The sequence below is a fragment of the Hemitrygon akajei genome, chromosome 8 (genome assembly GCF_048418815.1).
Source record: "Hemitrygon akajei chromosome 8, sHemAka1.3, whole genome shotgun sequence".
Lineage (NCBI taxonomy): Eukaryota > Metazoa > Chordata > Chondrichthyes > Myliobatiformes > Dasyatidae > Hemitrygon > Hemitrygon akajei.
In genome coordinates this window covers 162,363,785-162,381,309 of record NC_133131.1, presented here as the reverse complement: position 1 = coordinate 162,381,309, position 17,525 = coordinate 162,363,785, and the positions used below count along the sequence as shown (strand labels likewise).

The following is a 17,525-nucleotide window of genomic DNA, read 5'->3' as shown; positions in this document are numbered from 1 at the left end:
TTTATAACAAAACAAAATATACTCTGTGAACAGCAATGTGGTTTCAGAAAAAACAGAACCACTACAATAGCATTAATAGGTTTTGTTGAAGAAATATCAAACGCTATAGAAAGAAATGAATACACAGTGGGAATATTCCTTGATCTAAAAAAAACATTTGACACCACTGACCTAAATTATTATTAACAAAATTAGAAAGATATGGTATTAAAGGGGTGGCACATGACTGGTTAAGTAGTTATTTGGAAGACAGCTATCAGTATGTACATATAAACAACTCAAATTCAAAACTTTTGAGGGTAACTTGTGGGGTTCCACAAGGTTCAGTGCTTGATCCATTGCTGTTCATTTTGTATATAAATGATATATGTATGATTTCTCAGACATTAAAATGTATAATATTTGCTAATGATGCAACTATATTTTGTAGTGGGGAACATCTGAAACAACATTTGGATACAGTGGAGAAAGAACTAAAAATGATAAGGAAATGGTTTGATACTAACAAATTATCACTGAATCTAAATAAAACTAAATTCATAATATTTGGAAACTGTGTACCAAACTCATATAGTAAACAGAATAAATAATGTTGAAATTGATAATGTATCTGAAACAAAATTTTTTAGGAGTGGTAATAGATAATAAATTAAGCTGGAAACCACATATAAATTATGTCAAAGCAAAAATGTCAAAATCTATTGCAATACTGTACAAAGCGCAAGATTTCTTAAATCAGGAATCTTTGTATACATTATTCACTTATAGTCCCATACATGACTTACTATGTAGAGGTACAGGGAAATACATACAATACAAATACAAACTCGATTCTTCTACTCCAAAAGAAAGTCATATGAATTGTAAATAAGACAAATTATTATGAGCCAACCAATCCACTATTTATTCAACTAAACACTTTAAAATTCAGAGGTTTCATAGATTTTAAAATAATAAAGTTATGCATAAAGTAAAAAATGGCCAGTTACCACAAAATGTCCAAAGATTATTTAAAATGAGAGAAAGTCAACATGATTTGAGAGGAACATGTACATTTCAAAAACAAAGGATAAGAACAAATGTAAAAAATCCTTGTATTTCAGTCAGAGGGGTGAATCTATGGAACAGTTGTAGTGAGAATTTAAAAATCATGCACCACACTTAACAAGTTTAAAAAATTATTTAAAAATAATTTAATGAACAAATATAAAATAAATGATTTTAAATGTACGGGAGTAATGCAAATAAATGATACTTGAAATTGGACTGTGTTAAAAGATTATGAAATTTTTTGTTTTGATGTGATGATTGACACCAAGTATGTCTTTGTATAAATAAGAGGGGTAGGCGTAATAAGCTGTAGCTTCAGCCTACACCTTTTCGGTCTGTTTTAATGATTTTTATTATTTTAATTTTGTCTTATGAAATCATCATTGAAAATGATGCTTTTTGTTATGTTTGTACTGACCGTAATAAAATTTCATTCATTCATTGTCAGTTTTATATCACAGAAACACAGATCCTTACTAACTCATTTTAATTTTTCGCACTACTGATCCGTATCACTGATCATCAATCCTTTGTGCTTAACCCGAATATGACCTGAATTCTTAGCAGTATTCTGGTTGCCACAGGGTTCCCTTTTGCCATTGCTACACTAAATAAAATTAAGTCAAAACAGTTCAGCTTTGGCAGAATGTTGGCAGACATCCTGTTCATGCACCAGTAGTGAAGCAGATGTGAGAAAAATAGCCCCCAACACTAATTTGTCAAAAGTGATTAGTCCTATCTAATATCTATATTTTCCCTTTTACTTAATCACTTTTGACGAATTAGAATGCTGGGGGCAGTTTTTCTCACATTTTCTGCCTCAGTGCTATAAATTCAGCAGAAACCATTTATGTGCATAAACTGTGTCTTTGCCAAAGCTGAATTGTTCAGCAAAGCTTCAAGAAAACTGCTCCTCATTGATCATATTGTTAATACCTGTCTCCTTAACTTGCTTCAAAATAATCCTTCATTTGCGTTTTGAATTCCCACAGTTCAACAGCAAACTCCCAGCATCACTACTGCCTCTTTAATTTGCTTAGTTCTGGATTACTATGGATTAGGTACGATTATAGAACTCTTGTGCCACTGGAAAAAGGCCTTTCGGCACCGAGGCCATGGCAGCTCTGTATCCAATTCAATTCATATGATATGGCTCCACGATAATGATATTGCCTAATTTAGAGAGCTGAGATAACGTGGAGAATAAAAAGAAGTGTTTATGAATGATAAATGGTAGGATGCAAGTGCTGCAGAATACTCATGAGAGTGGTGGCACAGGTATAAAGTGGCTAAGCAAGCGAGACACATACCAATTCTGATAAAGGATCCTCAACTTTAAAGGTTAACTATTTCTCTTTCCACAGATGCCACCTGACCTGTTGAACGCTTCTATCCTCTTCTCCTTTCCCATTTTTGTTGGACACATGCACTTATCAGCTGAGACATGGAATACAAAAGAGGTGAGGGCGAGGAAAGGGTTAGTCTAGAAACCTTTGGTTAAGGCTGTTCAGATGTATACTGACCTAGTGACCCATGTGATAGCTCTAAATAAAAAGAAACAATTCTCCAGAGCTGGAGAATTATAGTCAACAGACCAACTAGGAATGACTAGTGTCCTTTGGAGTTGAAGGTGATTTAACTGACAGGTTGAAAAGGAAGGATCAAATTTCCTGGAGAGTGGTCAATAACTAGTGAGCAGATCTCAACGAGTAGAACTGAAAGAAACTGCAATTTGGAACAACACACAAAACGCTGGAGAAACTCAGCAGGGAAGGAAACATCAATGGAAAGAAATGCACAGTGTTTCAGGTCCAGACCCCTCATCCAAACTGGAGATATGCAAATAGAAATTTGAAACTCATGGCCTGAAAATACGTTGCTTCAGACAGAAACTCTTGTTACATTCATAAAGAATATCTGGATACACTCGAAGATGTAACCAGTGAGAGAATCCGGGAATAAAAGTAATCTGAATATCAGCACAGACACAATAACCCATTCCTGCATCTCAAATTTCTGTGACTCTATGATCAGTATTATTATTCCTCTTTCTCTATTACTGTCCTGATCCTCCAGTTCACTTCACAATATTGCATTACCACGCTTAATCCAGGCCCAGTTATGACTTTGGCTTCTGCAGATATACCATGATTTCTACTGAAAAACCAATGACTCTGATTCCAAAATGTTGTTACATCCAATATATTAATGCAGATACAGATCCACTTTAATTTGCATTCCTCTGTACACATTTTCTTTCCGTTTGCCTTCCTCTACCTACAGTTCATAATCTATCCAGGCCACCTATTCTGCTGAGCTGCATTACCCATGCCTCTTCCACATCAACTCAACCTTGTGGCCTAGCAAGAAATACACTGAGCAATGATTCACATTCCTAAGCTGGGAAACAATAACGATTTTCAGCTGATGAGAACAATAATTGGAGCAGCATAAAGAATATCTCTGAATGAAGTGTTGTGTACAGACAATAAAGGTCATGACAATACCCAGGAGAGCATGTACTGAGGAAGGATCCCTGACCTGAAACATGAACCGGTTCTCTTTCCAAATATACTCTTTAACTGACTGAGCACTTTCAGCATTTCTGTTTTTAGAATGGCATCGTACAGGCCTTTTAGCCCACAATGTTCTGCCGACCTTTTAACCTGCTCCAAGATCAATCCAGTCCTTCCCATCCAGGAGTTTGGTTTAAGATGGTGCTAATGAAGCACAACAATGATTTCCTGACAGCAAACAAAACTATTAATTACTTTATAAATCACACCTTTTCTCACAAATGATCACTGCAATCAAACTTCCCTTTCAGAGCTGAGCTTTTGAACTGGCTGTACGACCAGACAATTTTGCAGTGTGAACTGAAGTCTCGAAGGCGCAGGATGGTTGTAGCATGGCGTGCATGGGCCAAATCAAGGTGGTGGGGCCCGTGCCTGAGAGTGAGGAATAAACTGATGTTTGACCGACTTAAACAACAGGCCAGATTGGAAAGGTCAGGTACAGGCCAAATCAAGGCAGCAGGCTTTGGGCCTGAGAGTTTATTGAAGCAGCAGGGCAGGGCTCATGAGTGAAGAACAGCCTGCTGTTTGGTCGATTTAAGTGCCAAGTAAATTGAAATGGTCAGGGTGTTGGGGCCAGAGGAAAGGGACAGGCTAGTGTTCAACTCACTGTTTGCAAAATTTACTTGTCTCAGCATTGAACTGAGGCTGTAGCCTGCATCTAACAGGCTCCTGGATTGGCCGTGACTGCCGTCATGGCTGTGAACGCACTTTCTGGAATTTCTGTTCTGAATGTTATTTGCTTACTTTTACTGTTTGCATGATTTTTTTCCCCTACACATGAGGTGTCTTATGGTCTTTTTAAAAAATGGGTTCCATAGGGTTTCTTTGCTTTGTGACTGTCTGCAAGAAGATGAACTCAAGGTTGTATATTGTATAGTATACATACTTTGAACACAGCCCTCCAATTTCCTTTCATCCACGTGCCTAAGTGTCTCTTAAACATCCCTAACATATCTATCTCTACCATCATCCCTGGCAGGGCGTTCCATGCACCCACCACTCTCTGTGTAAAAAAAAAACTACTTCTGTCACCCCCCTGTACTTCTTTAATCACTTTACAAGTATAACCTCTCGTAGTAGTCATTTCTACTCTGGGAAAATGACGCTGAGTCCACTCTATCTAAGCCTCTTATCATCCTATACATCTTTTTGTTTCGTATTCTAGTCTCTGCTGAAAAGTTAGTTTCTCCCTGAAAAACATGGGCCATTTCCCATATCTCTGGAAAGGCAAACATCAATAGTTAAATTCACCATCACCTTTGTAAGTCCAGCAAAGCTTTTGACAAGGCAAGGAAAAAGGAGATTAAAGATCAAGGCCTCAAATTTGTAACTAAATTTCCAGGCACCAGTGATTAATGCCCACCTATATGAATCTGAGGGTTGGGTTATGTACAGCCAGTCTCCTTGAAAACTACCACATGCACTATATCCATAAATTCTTGACAACTCCAAATCCACTGACGATGGAAGCAGACAAACTCGAGAATCTTCTCTCAGGCAAACACCCCAGTATTATGGCTTTAAATAAGTTCAGCCACTTTATAGTGCGCTCCCAGTGGCAGACTGTCAGTACTGTCACAAATGCTCATTCAGTACAGGAGCAGCAATGTCCAAGGGATAGTGCATCTGATAACCACATTGTTCCCATGCCTTACACAGATTCCCAAAACAGATGTTCTATTCCGAGCTGTTATGGAAAGAGATTACCAGGTGGACAAAGGAAAAGATTCACATATGTGCTCAAATCCACTTTGAGAAAGTGCAATTGATTCCTGGGAAGTGGAGGAGTGACAGCACTGAGAATCTCCTTTTGGAAGCACACAGAAGTACCACATTCACAGGAGTGTAGCACCTCACAAACTACCCACCCACATGTCCTCTCAGGCACTCCTTCTCCACGAGGTAGAAAATGCAATTGGCCTTATCTGTCACCTCTTATCCATATAATTAAAATGGAAGCAAGGCTACTTGAATCCCTAAGAAATAAATGAGTGATACAGCAGAAGAGTACGATCGTATGATTTTTTGTTTTAAAGGGCATCATCACCAGTGAATGCTTTGTTTTTAAAATATGCCTTGTTCCTAGATAGCATAGATTACAGCATTTGTAGGAACAGGACACAGGACACAGCTGTTCAACTCTGTCAGAGTATTCTGCCATCTATAAGATCATGGAACATATTCTATCTCAGTTTTATTTTTCTACACCAATCCAGATCCCTTGATAGATGTGTAGATATTAAACTCTGCCTGCCAACTCTTCTGGTCAAGATAGTGTCGAGCTGCAGTCTCCACTGAGATTGTGGCTCAGGCTTGGTTGTTTTTTTTTTAAGTTCGTAGGGATGGTTTTGGGGACAGAAAAGGGAGTTAGGGCTCAGGTTAGGGTTTAGGGATATGGGGGAGTTAGAGGTCAGGCCTCCGATCTGCATTTAAAGTCAGTCAACTTGGGAATGAGGAAAGGAGCTTATTTTGCTGTTGTTTTCTGTGTTGTTCTGCCAAGCACTGTGGGCATGCGATGTTGGTGCTGGAATGTGTGGCTGAAGGCTTGAAGGCTGCCCCTATCGCATTCTTTGGTTGTTAGCACAAATGATGCTTTTCACTCTATCTTTCCATGTAGCTGTGATAATTCAATCTGAATCTGACAACCAAGCCTCCACAACCCTTCTGTAGAGTCAAAAATTCTCATCCTGTGGGTGAAGGTTTTTTTTGCATCTTTGAGATAGTGACCTTTCATTCTGCCTCCCGACCCCCCTCTCCATTTTCTCATTCGGGGGAAGCTTCAACCTTGCTTTTACCCTGTCAAGCTGTGTAATAATTTAGTATGGTTTCAATGAAATCATATCTCATACTTCTAAATTCAAGGGAGTACAGTCACACCCACACATTATGTACTGTGTAGATACTGTACGTACGTGATTTGATCACTCCAATCACAAGTATATCTTTCTTCAGGTAAAGAGACCAGACCTCCACACTATATTCCGAGTGCAGTCTCATCAGAGTGTTACGTAATGGGAGAAATGCTCAAGTGCACCTCTACTCTTCTCAAATTGTCTTACCATACAGGCCAACATACTGTGTGCTTTCTTAATTGCTTGGCCTACTTTTACATAAGCTTTCAGTCATCTGTGTTCAAGGACACCAAGGTCTCTCAGAATAACAATACCTTTATACACACACATGGTTTTTTTGTCTGCTCGCTCTGCTGTAAAGCACCTTGGGGCCTTACACTGTAATGAAAGTTCAATAATACCGTAAATTCCGGTGTATAAGCTGAGAATTTGGCCCTAAATTTCGGTCCTAAAATTAGGGGGTTGGCTTATACAGAGGGTGCCAACTTTGGAAAAACAAATACACGAAAGACAGGTCATATTTATTGGCTGTTTTTGAGTCAAATTTGTTCCACTGTCGACGCATGAATTCTTTGAATAGTTTGTTTAAACTCACATCTAGTGGCTGGAGCATGAAGATCAAACCATCAGGGATGACTGCAATGTCCGTATTTTCAGCTTCCAATGCTACTTTTGTCTCACCTGATAAGTGCGCTTTGAACACGTCCATAAAAGCGACTTTTTCTTCCCAAAACCTTTGGGACGTTGACGCCACACCTCTTTAACCTACTTCAAGCAACCCGCTTCGTCCATCCAGCAGCATTTTTGGACATAAGCAATACCCCACGGGAATTTTCTAAGCAATCTTTGTTTTTTGTCTCAACACAAGATCACGTCTATTCATAAATCGGGTGCACCAACTTCGCGTAGCTTTGAAATTTTCGCAGACCTCACAGTGTTTTTCGACCCATTTCAACACTTGAACTCGAATCATTTCTCTGGTAATAATGTATCCAAATGATCGCTGGTGATACGCCCACTCAAAAACCTTTTCTTCCAGTTCTGGCCACTGGCATGTTTCCTGCGGTTTGCACATTTCGTCTTTGGCATTTCCCTCAGCGTGTCCTCTGCCTTTCTCCACTCTCTCTCGTTTCCACTAAACTTCTTAGCAGCTGCAGAATTACTAGTTCCTTTAGCTAAATCAACAACCTTCAGCTCAAAGCCCGCATCATATTGCATTTGTTTTAATCTTTTGTACATGGTGGTTGCAAACTCAATACTGAGTAGACATACTGATCCCGCCACCCTGTGTTATGTTTTAACGAGATTACAATGGGCGCTAAATGGTTTCACGGGGGTTACATTTCAGAGGATTCTTTTCCATTGGAAACCTAATCCAAAATTTCTCTCTGATTTATTTATTAAGAATTTGCCTATAATGCTCTACAATGTGTAGGCCTGTTTTCTTAGCAGGTACTGATTCACAAAATTTCCCGGTTCCGGATCCAGCAAAGCTGAGTACCGGCATGTGAGATCTTGTGATCTTTTCTGGTTAAATCAAAAACCTCTACAAAAGGGGTTGGCTTATACAAAGGTAACATGAAAAAGTCACTTTTTTAACCTTGAAAATGGGGTGTCGGCTTATACTTTGGAATATACTGTAAATGCAAGTTGCAACTTTGCTATGAAGTTGAATTAATTAAGTGACTCCCAATGATTGTTTTTTCTTCACTGGGGGTTATTGAAGTCAATTCCAATGGAACAAAATAGATTGAAATTTCCTTCAGACACCCCAGACAACATGAATAAAATATGATTGTATTTTCATGCAATTTATTGATTCTAGCTCCCAAAAATTAAGGCTAACAATTCAGACTACTCACCATAGGTGACTTGTAGTATCTATGCAGTATGTTTATGAAGTCTGTTATGGTTAACATTCCTAAAGAAAAGAAAGAATTAATATTAATTGAGGTCGCAGGATATCACAGCATGACTGAAACAAGTTATCTGGTGCGGAAGCTGTTTCATTAAGATCAGGTAAACAGTAAACACTGCTAAGAGTGACTACAGGCTGGAAAAAACTACACACCCCTCAGAAGCCACACATCATAATTAAATTGTTATTAAAGCCACCAACATCAAACCCTAACACTGGTTAAAAACTAATTATGCAGGGTACAAGATAAATAGAATAGTGAGTTTTTTTTTCCAGACTTTGACTTGGCCGGGTAGAGCACATCAGAACTGCACATTTCCAAATATAACGTAGCCTCCTTTAATTACTACACCCAGGGATAATATGTATTCACTATTTTGCCTAGTCAGGAGCTCCTGCAGTATCAGATTAACATTCATTCTAAGCCTTGGAGCTTTCAATTTCTCACATCGCTTGACTGCACTGAATAAAAATAAGAGTCTTAAATAGAATAGCAGCCACTACTTGGCACCAGGGTCACTGAGGTTGTGGGAAGAAAGCTTAATGCTTTTTGTAAGCCGATCTATCACGGTATTCAGCTGATAATGTACTGTTGCTTCAGGACTTTTATTTTCAGGCTCAAACAACATTTCTTGATGCCACTCATTCCCCCTTGCATTCATGCTACTCCAGAAGGCATCTCTCCAAGTGTGACTGGGAGGTAATCAGTTCAGCAAAGAAGCTGCAAGGCTGTCACACAGACTCCATTCTGACCTCTGAATTTGTATGCTCTCTCTGTAACCACACATATTTCCCCATATGCTCCAATTTCCTCACAAAAGTGTGCTGTTGTCACATTAATTAATTATTGTAAATTGCCCCTAGGATACGTGGGTGGTGGGTGGTGGGTGGCAACTGATAGGAATGTGTTTAACTGAATTGGTTACAATAAAAGTAAGAACAGGAATACGATTGCTCCAAAGCTGGCATTCCATGGACTCTTTAGCATCCTTCTCTGAAATGATATGAAACAGATATTCTGAAGGGATCACAAAAGCAAAGAAGGCAAAATCTACTCCAGTTAACACAAATAAGAGTTTCAGTGATAGACTGATGTTTGGAGGGGTAGGCGGAGTTAACCTTATAAAGTAGACATGGACACACTTTTTGCTGATAGACAAGGGCAATCCCACGACAGAGGTGGAGTGGGGTTTATGGAAAACTGGAGAAAAAGTGCTGGCGGGCATTTCCATTGAGTGCTGCATTACCTCATTGAGATCCAGAGCCAGTCCCAGAAGAGCAGCGGTTTGATATAGATCGAGTTCAACTCAGGTAGAGAGGGTGAGGATATTTCTACCATCACCCTCTGCTGGGCCAAGAAAACATATCAAAGAAAAGCTGTCACCTTGCGCAAGAAATTGTTTCCAATTAACAGCCTCTGCAATTAGTAATCAAATTCCCAATCAACTGAGGGAGGGCGGCATCCAAGACAGATCCGCTGGCCAGCGTGGCTTTCTTTCAAAGCACTTTCTTTAAAGCCTGGAAGGTAAGCATCCAAAACCCACCAGAGTGACAGCTGACAAAGCTTTCTGACTCTTCAGGCTTCGCAGAGATGCCTTACTATAAATAATTTTGTTGTAAATAATTGCTTATTAATGTATCACTTTACCACATAATGTCAATAAGGAGAACTGGAGAAAAAGTAGGCATGGCTGTGGCCATTAGCCAAGACTAAAAATAATGAGCTGGAATGAGCTGCCAGCACAAGTAGTGTATGAGAGCTCGATTTCAACATCTAAGAGAAGTTTGGATAGGTATATGGAGGGCTATGGTCCTGGTGCAGGTCGAGGGGAGTAGGCAGCTTAAGTGGTTTTGGCATGGACTAGATGGGACAAAGGGCCTGTTTCTGTGCTGTACTTTTCTATGACACTCAGTCATGGGCACTTCTGTTAAATGCTGCATTACAGAATGGAGACCCAGAGTGTGCCCTGGAAAAGCAGTGGTTTGATATAGATCTTGAGTCCCACTCAGCTGAAGTAATTTGTCCTTTTGGTGAAGCGATGAACTGGTGGATATTTGTTGGTGTTCTTTTGTCATTGTCATGTTTCCTGAGATACAATAAAGAGCTTTTATTTTGTTTGCCATCCAGATTGATTATTCCATGCATAAGTGGGTCGAGGCAGTAGAAGGAAAACAAATTGTAGAGAAAGTGCAGTGCACTGCAGTTTGTAAGCAATCTACAAGAGCCAGTAAGATGGTGGCGCACTCTCTAGGTCTAAACAAAGGTGTAATTGTTCATCCTTTATACCTTTGTATGATTGCAAGACACTGCTGGATAGAGGTGGAGCTGGACTTGTTGCGCACGGTATTGCAACCTGCTTCAGCCACCCAGGAAAGAGGATGTCAGAGGCGACGCATCCAACGGATGGTGCAAATGATTGCCTTGGATGAATTTTTTGTGATCACAAGACCCTGTTGGAGATTGGTAATGTAGAATACTACACGTCTGATTCACTGGCTCATTGGCGAGACCAAAGGCAGGGAACTGCCTTGCCCTGGCTGTTGCATGGACAAGGCCCTCATGCCTCGGAGTTTCCTGTTGTGACAGCTGAGGAAGGAGATGCCGGGGCCGGCTATGTGCCACTGGATTCCATGCTGAGTTGGGTGCTGGCCCCTCCTTTCGGAGCTGCCCTCCAGTTTTTGTTCGATGGAAGATAAGCTGGATTGTGTTTGCAGCTGTACTCCTGCAAGATAAGGAACTGCTATGGGCTTGTTCTGCAGACAGGACAACGTTCATGTACCATCAATTTACAGGCCATGACACCCAGGGACTTGAGCTTTTAAAAAAAAATGTAGCTATGTTTTTCTGCTATTATAATTATATGTGCTATGCGTGACTGTTGGTACTGTGTTTTGCACCTTGGCCTCAGAAGAACACTGTTTCATTTCGCTATATTCCTGAGTATGGTTGATTGACAATTAAACTTGAACATGAGGAGGTCAATTGCGAGATCAAATTTCATCTATTAACATATTAGAGGTGTATTCAAGAGTCAGATAACAAAGCAGTCTTTGAACACCATGATTTGTGCTCTTAAGCTTTTATAAACTGCTGATTGGGAGAGAGGAGAAGAGAGAATGATTGGGCTGGGCTGGGAGGATTCCTTGAGCATGTTGGCTGCTTTCCTAAGGCATTGGGAAGTGTAGACAGAGACACTGGAAGGAAAAACACGAGGAAATCTGCAGATGCTGGAAATTCAAACAACAACACACACACACAAATTGCTGGTAGAACACAGCAGCAATTTGTGTGTGTTGTTCACTGGAAGGAAAGCTGGTTTGTGTGAAGGACGGGGTAGTGTTCATAATTCTCTGCAGTGCTGAGGACCTGGCACAGAGTAATTGCTGTGCCACACCTTTATGCATCTGTATAGGATGCTTTCTATGGTACATCTGCAAAAACTGGTGAAAATCGCATCAGCCGCACACTGAAATTCCTGAGCCTTCAGGGAAAGTAGAGGAACTAACGCATTTTCTTGGCTGTGGCATCAATGTGGCTAGACCAGCGGAAAGTGTGGATCATCTTAACTCCTAAGAACCTGAACCTCTCATCTAGCTCTACCCTCTTTAGAAAATTATGAGGGTTATAGATCAGGTGCATAGCGCAAAACTTTTCCCTATAATGAAAAACATGTAAAACCAGTGTTTAAGAGTTATAGGGAATCTAAGGAAAGTGGTTTCCACCAGGAGGGTAGCTGCAAATCTGGAAACTTGTTGCCTGAATAGGTGATGAGGATAAGTACTGTCATGTTTATAAGGTAGCTAGAAGAGCTCTTGAATGGTCATGTGACAGGTTAAAGACCAAGTGCTGGAAAATGGGATTAGTGTCATGGGCTACATGATGGTTCACATAAACAAGGCTTGCAAATTGTTGACTCCTGAGGTATGGGAAGCAATTTCTATTTAGGACAGTTTATCATCCTTCCTTGTTTGAAATTTAAAATGGGCTCTGTTCCATAAAGCAGTAAATGCAGAACAAAACCTGAAAGTACAAACACAAGAGATTCTGCAGATGCTGGAAATCCAGAGCAATAGGTACAAAATGCTGGAAAAACTCAGCAGATCAGGTAGTGAATAAACACTCGACATTTCAGTGCAGGGCCATGGAGACAGCGTGGGGCAGTGGCATTTGTTTGGGGACTCATACAGGCTGTGAAAGAGAGGGTCATGGATTAGTTTGTAGACTGACATAGGGCTGTGAGAAGACTGCTGGGCAGTGGTATTTGTTTGTGCTCTGAAATGGCACTGGGGGGAGAGAGAGCAGGGCATTAGGCTGGTTTGAGATCAACAGGGCTTTGGGGAGAGATTGGGGTGTTGGAATTGGTTTGGGGACTGCACCAAAGTCTAGGGAGAAAGTGAACCTGTGGGATTAATTTGGGCTGGAAGGAGAGTTTGAGGTTGTGTTTGGGACTGACACAAGGGCTTTGAGGAGAGAGCAGGCTAGTGCAACTAGTTTGAGGGCTGATACAGAGCCAAAGGAAGAGTGAGGGGATGTGTCATATGATTTGGTACCAACATATGGCTCTTGGGAGAGAGTGGGCCTGTGTGATTTGCTTGGGGACTGACAATGGAATGTGGGTTAGAGTGGGGCAGGGGGATTAGCTCAAAGACTGATACAAAGTAAGTTTCTGGTTTTGATTTCAGAGTTCTGAGTGATTGAATCCTGAGTTCTGATTTCTGGGTAATCAAGTCCAGAGTCCAGAGCAGCAACTCCAGAGTGACTTCCCAGATGAAGCCACTGCATTGACTCTGCTAATCCCAGTTGCCTGCATTTTTTCTCCTATTCCCCCAGGATCCTTTGATTCACGTTCTCATCCAACTGTTTCTTAAATGACACCTCAGCCACTGACTCTGGCACATCATTCCATAAACTCACCAGCCTCTGCATGAAACTGTAACCTCTCAGGTCCTCTTTTAACCTTTCCCATCTCATATTAAATCTGTGCCCCCTACTTTTAGACTCAACAACTCTGGGGAAAGAACTGCCTCTTGCAACTTTAAACACTTCCTTAAGATCTCCCTTCATTCTCCTATATTCCAATGAATAAAGACCTAGCCAACCCAATCTCTCCATTTTACTCACAACCTCTCATCCTAGCAGCATCCTCCTAGAACTTTCTTGTGCTCTTTCCAGTTTAAGCACATCTTTCCTCTAACTGTACACAGTACCCCAAGCGTGGCCTCACCAACGACTTGGACATTTGCAACATAGCTTCCCAACTTTGATACTCAATGCCTGTATAGATGAAGGCCGACATGATAAACTCCTTTTACATCACCCTCTCTACCTGTGAAGCCATTTTCAATTAACTATGGGGTCCTAATTCATTATACACTCAAGTGCTTTACCATCCAGACTATGTCCAATATTGATCTGAAATTCCAAAATCTATCACCTCACACTTAGCTGTACTGACATCCATTTCCCACTCTTTGGCTCACTTCTGTAATGATCAAGATCAGCTATTACTAGCACAATCCTCCCATTATCAAGGGCATCTTCAAAAGGCAATGCCTCTAGAAGGCAGATTCCATCATTAACAGCCCTCACCATCTGGGACATGCCAGTTCTTCATTACTACATCAGGGAGAAGGTACAGGAGCCTGAAGACACACACAGAACATCTCAACTTTTTTCCCTTTGCCCATCAGATTCTGATCCTTCCATGAAACCAGAATACTACTTTGCTGTTGCTTCTTTGTGCTATTTATTTATTGTAATTTACAGCACTTTTGTGTGTTACACTGTACTGCTGCCACAAAACAATGAATTTCACAATATATGTGAGTGAGAATAAACCTGATTTCGGTTCACCAAATCTGAAAAACCTACTATCTATGATAACCTTCTTCACTATCACACTGCCAATTCTATATCAATCGCAAACATACATTTGTCATGCATTTATATACAAATCTTTGCTATAATGAATGACATGGATCCCAACAACAATCCCTGTAGCACACCACTTATTACCAATCTACATTCTGAAAAACAACCTTCAACCACCAACCTATGCTTCCTAGCTCCAAGTCCATTTGGAATCTACCTAACCAGCTCTCTCAGGATTCCAAAGGACTTAACCTTTCAGATCTACCATGCAGGACTTGTCAAAGGCCTTATAAAATGTAAATACGCAATATCCACTTTCTGAACCTCATCTGTTTTTCTGACCTTCTAAATTTCTGAAAGGCACAAAGCCATGCTGGCTCCTCAGAATCAGGACCAAATCTATTATCACTGACGTACAGTTGAAAGGAAGTTTGTGGACCCTTTGCAATTACCTTGTTTCCAGCATTAATTACTTATAAAATATGGCCCGATCTTTGTCTAAGTCACAATAATAGACAAAAACAATCTGCCTCAAAATAATAACACACAAACAATTGTACTGCTCCACGTCAATACTTTGTACACCATTTAAACAATCACAGTCCAAGTTCAAAAAAATATATGAACCTCTGGAGTAATGCCTTTTACAAAAGCTCTTTTGGAGTCAGGTGTTCCAATCAATGTGATGAAATTGGAGGTGTGGGTTGTAGAGGTGCCCTGCCCTATAAAAACATACACAAAGTCAGTTTACACACAGAACCTGCTCTTCTTGAGGAAGATGTTTATGTGCACCATGCAGCAATCAAAACAACTTCCAGAGAACCTCAGAAGAATTGTAGAGACGCATGAAGTTGGAAAAGACATTTCTAAAGACTTGAGTGTTCATCAGTCCACAGTAAAAGAAATTGTCTACAAATGGAGACTACCCCACTAGGAGTCAGTATCCTGCAAAGATCACACCACAAGCACAATGTGCAATGCTGAAGGAGGTGAAAAAGAACCCAAGGATAACAGCAAAAGACCTGAAGAAATCCCTGGAACTTGCTAAAGTCTCTGGTATATGTGTCATGTGTCTGGTTCATGAATGGTGTTCATGGAAGGATACCACAGAGGAAAGGACTATTCTCCAAAAAAAAACTGCACATCTCAAGTTTGCAAAACACCACCTGGATGTTCCACAGCGCTTCTGGGACAATGTTCTGTGGACGGCTGACACAAAAGTTGAACTTTTTTGCAGAAATGCACATTGCTATGTTTGGAGGAAAAAGGGTACCACACACTAACATCAAAATCTCATCCCAACTGTGAAGCATGCTGGAAGGAGCGTCATGGTTTGGGGCTGTTCTGCTATCTCAGGGCCTGAACAGCTTGCAATCAATCATTGAGGGAACAATAAATTCAAAATTATATCAAGAAGTTTTACAGGAGGATGTCAGGGTAGCAGTCTGTCACCTGAAGCTTATTAGAAGTTGGATAATGCAACCAGTCTATGATTTGAAACATGAAAGTTAATCACCAACAGAATGGTTTAAAAAGAATATTTGTGTTTTAGAATGGCTAAGTCAGAGATCAGACCTTAATCCAATTGCGATGCTGTGGCATGACCTGAAGAGGGCTGTTCATGCAAGGTATCGCAGAAATATTGATGAACGGAAACAGTTTTGTATGGAAGAATGGTCTAAAATTTCTCCTCACCATTGTGCAAGTCTGATCAGCAGTTTCAGGAAACATTTGGTTGAGGTAATTGCTGCTAAAGGAGGTTCTACCAGTTATTAAATACAACTGTTCACATACTTTGTTCAGCCTGTACAATGAATGATTAAACAATATGTTCAATAAAGACATGAAAAGAACAATTGTTTCTATGTTATTAGTTGAGGCAGATTATGTTTGTCTGTTATTGTGATTGAGATGAAGATCAGTCCACATTTTATGAGTAATTAGTGCAGAAAACTTTGATCAGTACTTGGAGCTATGATGTTGTGGCCATTACAGAGACTTGGATGGCTCAGGGGCAGGAATGGTTACTTCGAGTGCCAGGCTTTAGATGTTTCAGAAAGGACAGGAAGGGAAGGAGGCAAAAGAGGTGGGGGCATGGCACTGTTGATCAGGTATAGTGTCATGGCTGCAGGAAAGGAGGAAGAGATGGAGGGATTGTCTACGGAGTCTCTGTGGGTGGAAACTAGGAACAGGAAGGGGTCAATAACTCTACTGGGTGTTTTTTTTATACGTAGACCCACCCAATAGTAACAGGGACATCGAGGAGCAGATAGGAAGACAGATTCTGGAAAGGTGTAATAATAACAGCGATGTCGTGGTGCGAGATTTTAATTTCCCAAATATCGATTGGCATATCCCTAGAGTGAGGGGATTAGATGGGGTGGAGTTTGTCAGGTGTGTTCAAAAAGGTTTCTTGACACAATATGCAGATAAGCCTACAAGAGGAGAGACTTTACTTGAACTGGTATTGGGAAATGAACCTGGTCAGGTGTCAGATCTTAGTGGGAGAGCATTTTGGAGATAGTGATCACAATTCTATCTCCTTTACCATAGTACTGGAGAGGGATAAATGATTGAAGATCATTTATGTACACTTGGAGAGGCATAATATGATAAGGAATAGTCAGCATGGCTCTGTGAAAGGCAGGTTGTGCCATACGAGCCTGATTGAATTTTTTGAGGATGTGACTAAACACATTGATGAAGGTAGAGCGGTAGATGTAGTGTATATGGATTTCAGCAAGGCATTTGATAAGGTACCCCATGCAAGGCTTATTGAGAAAGTAAAAAGGCATGGGATCCAAGGGGACATTGCTTTGTGGGTTCAGAACTGGCTTGCCCACAGAAGGCAAAGAAAGAGTGGTTGTAGACGGGTCATATTCTGCATGGAGGTCGGTGACCAGTGGTGTGCCTCGGGGATCTGTTCTTGGACCCATACTCTTTGTGATTTTTATAAATGACCTGGATGAGGAAGTGGAGGGATGGGTTAGTAAATTTGCTGATGACACAAAGGTTGGAGGTGTTCTGGATAGTGTGGAAGGCTGTCAGAGGTTACAGTGGGACATTGATAGGATGCAAAACTGGGCTGAGAAGTGGCAGATGGAGTTCAACCCAGATAAGTGTGAGGTGGTTCATTTTGGTAGGTCAAATATGATGGCAGAACATAGTGCTAATGGTAAGACTCCTGGCAATGTGGAGGATCAGAGGGATCTTGGGGTCCGAGTCCATAGGTCACTCAAAGCTGCAGCGCAGGTTGA

At 40.7% G+C, this 17,525-nt stretch overlaps 1 protein-coding gene across 8 annotated transcripts in view; it reads right to left on the bottom strand.

Moving 5' to 3' along the window:
- The window catches only part of prkag2a (protein kinase, AMP-activated, gamma 2 non-catalytic subunit a), a 515,738-nt gene that overhangs the window by 59,851 nt on the left and 438,362 nt on the right, over window positions 1–17,525 (bottom strand). For all 8 annotated transcript variants that reach the window (XM_073054948.1, XM_073054946.1, XM_073054947.1 and 5 more), the window contains one exon: window positions 8,341–8,399. In XM_073054948.1, the coding sequence (XP_072911049.1) occupies window positions 8,341–8,399 (59 nt within the window). The remainder of the gene's footprint in view (window positions 1–8,340; window positions 8,400–17,525) is intronic.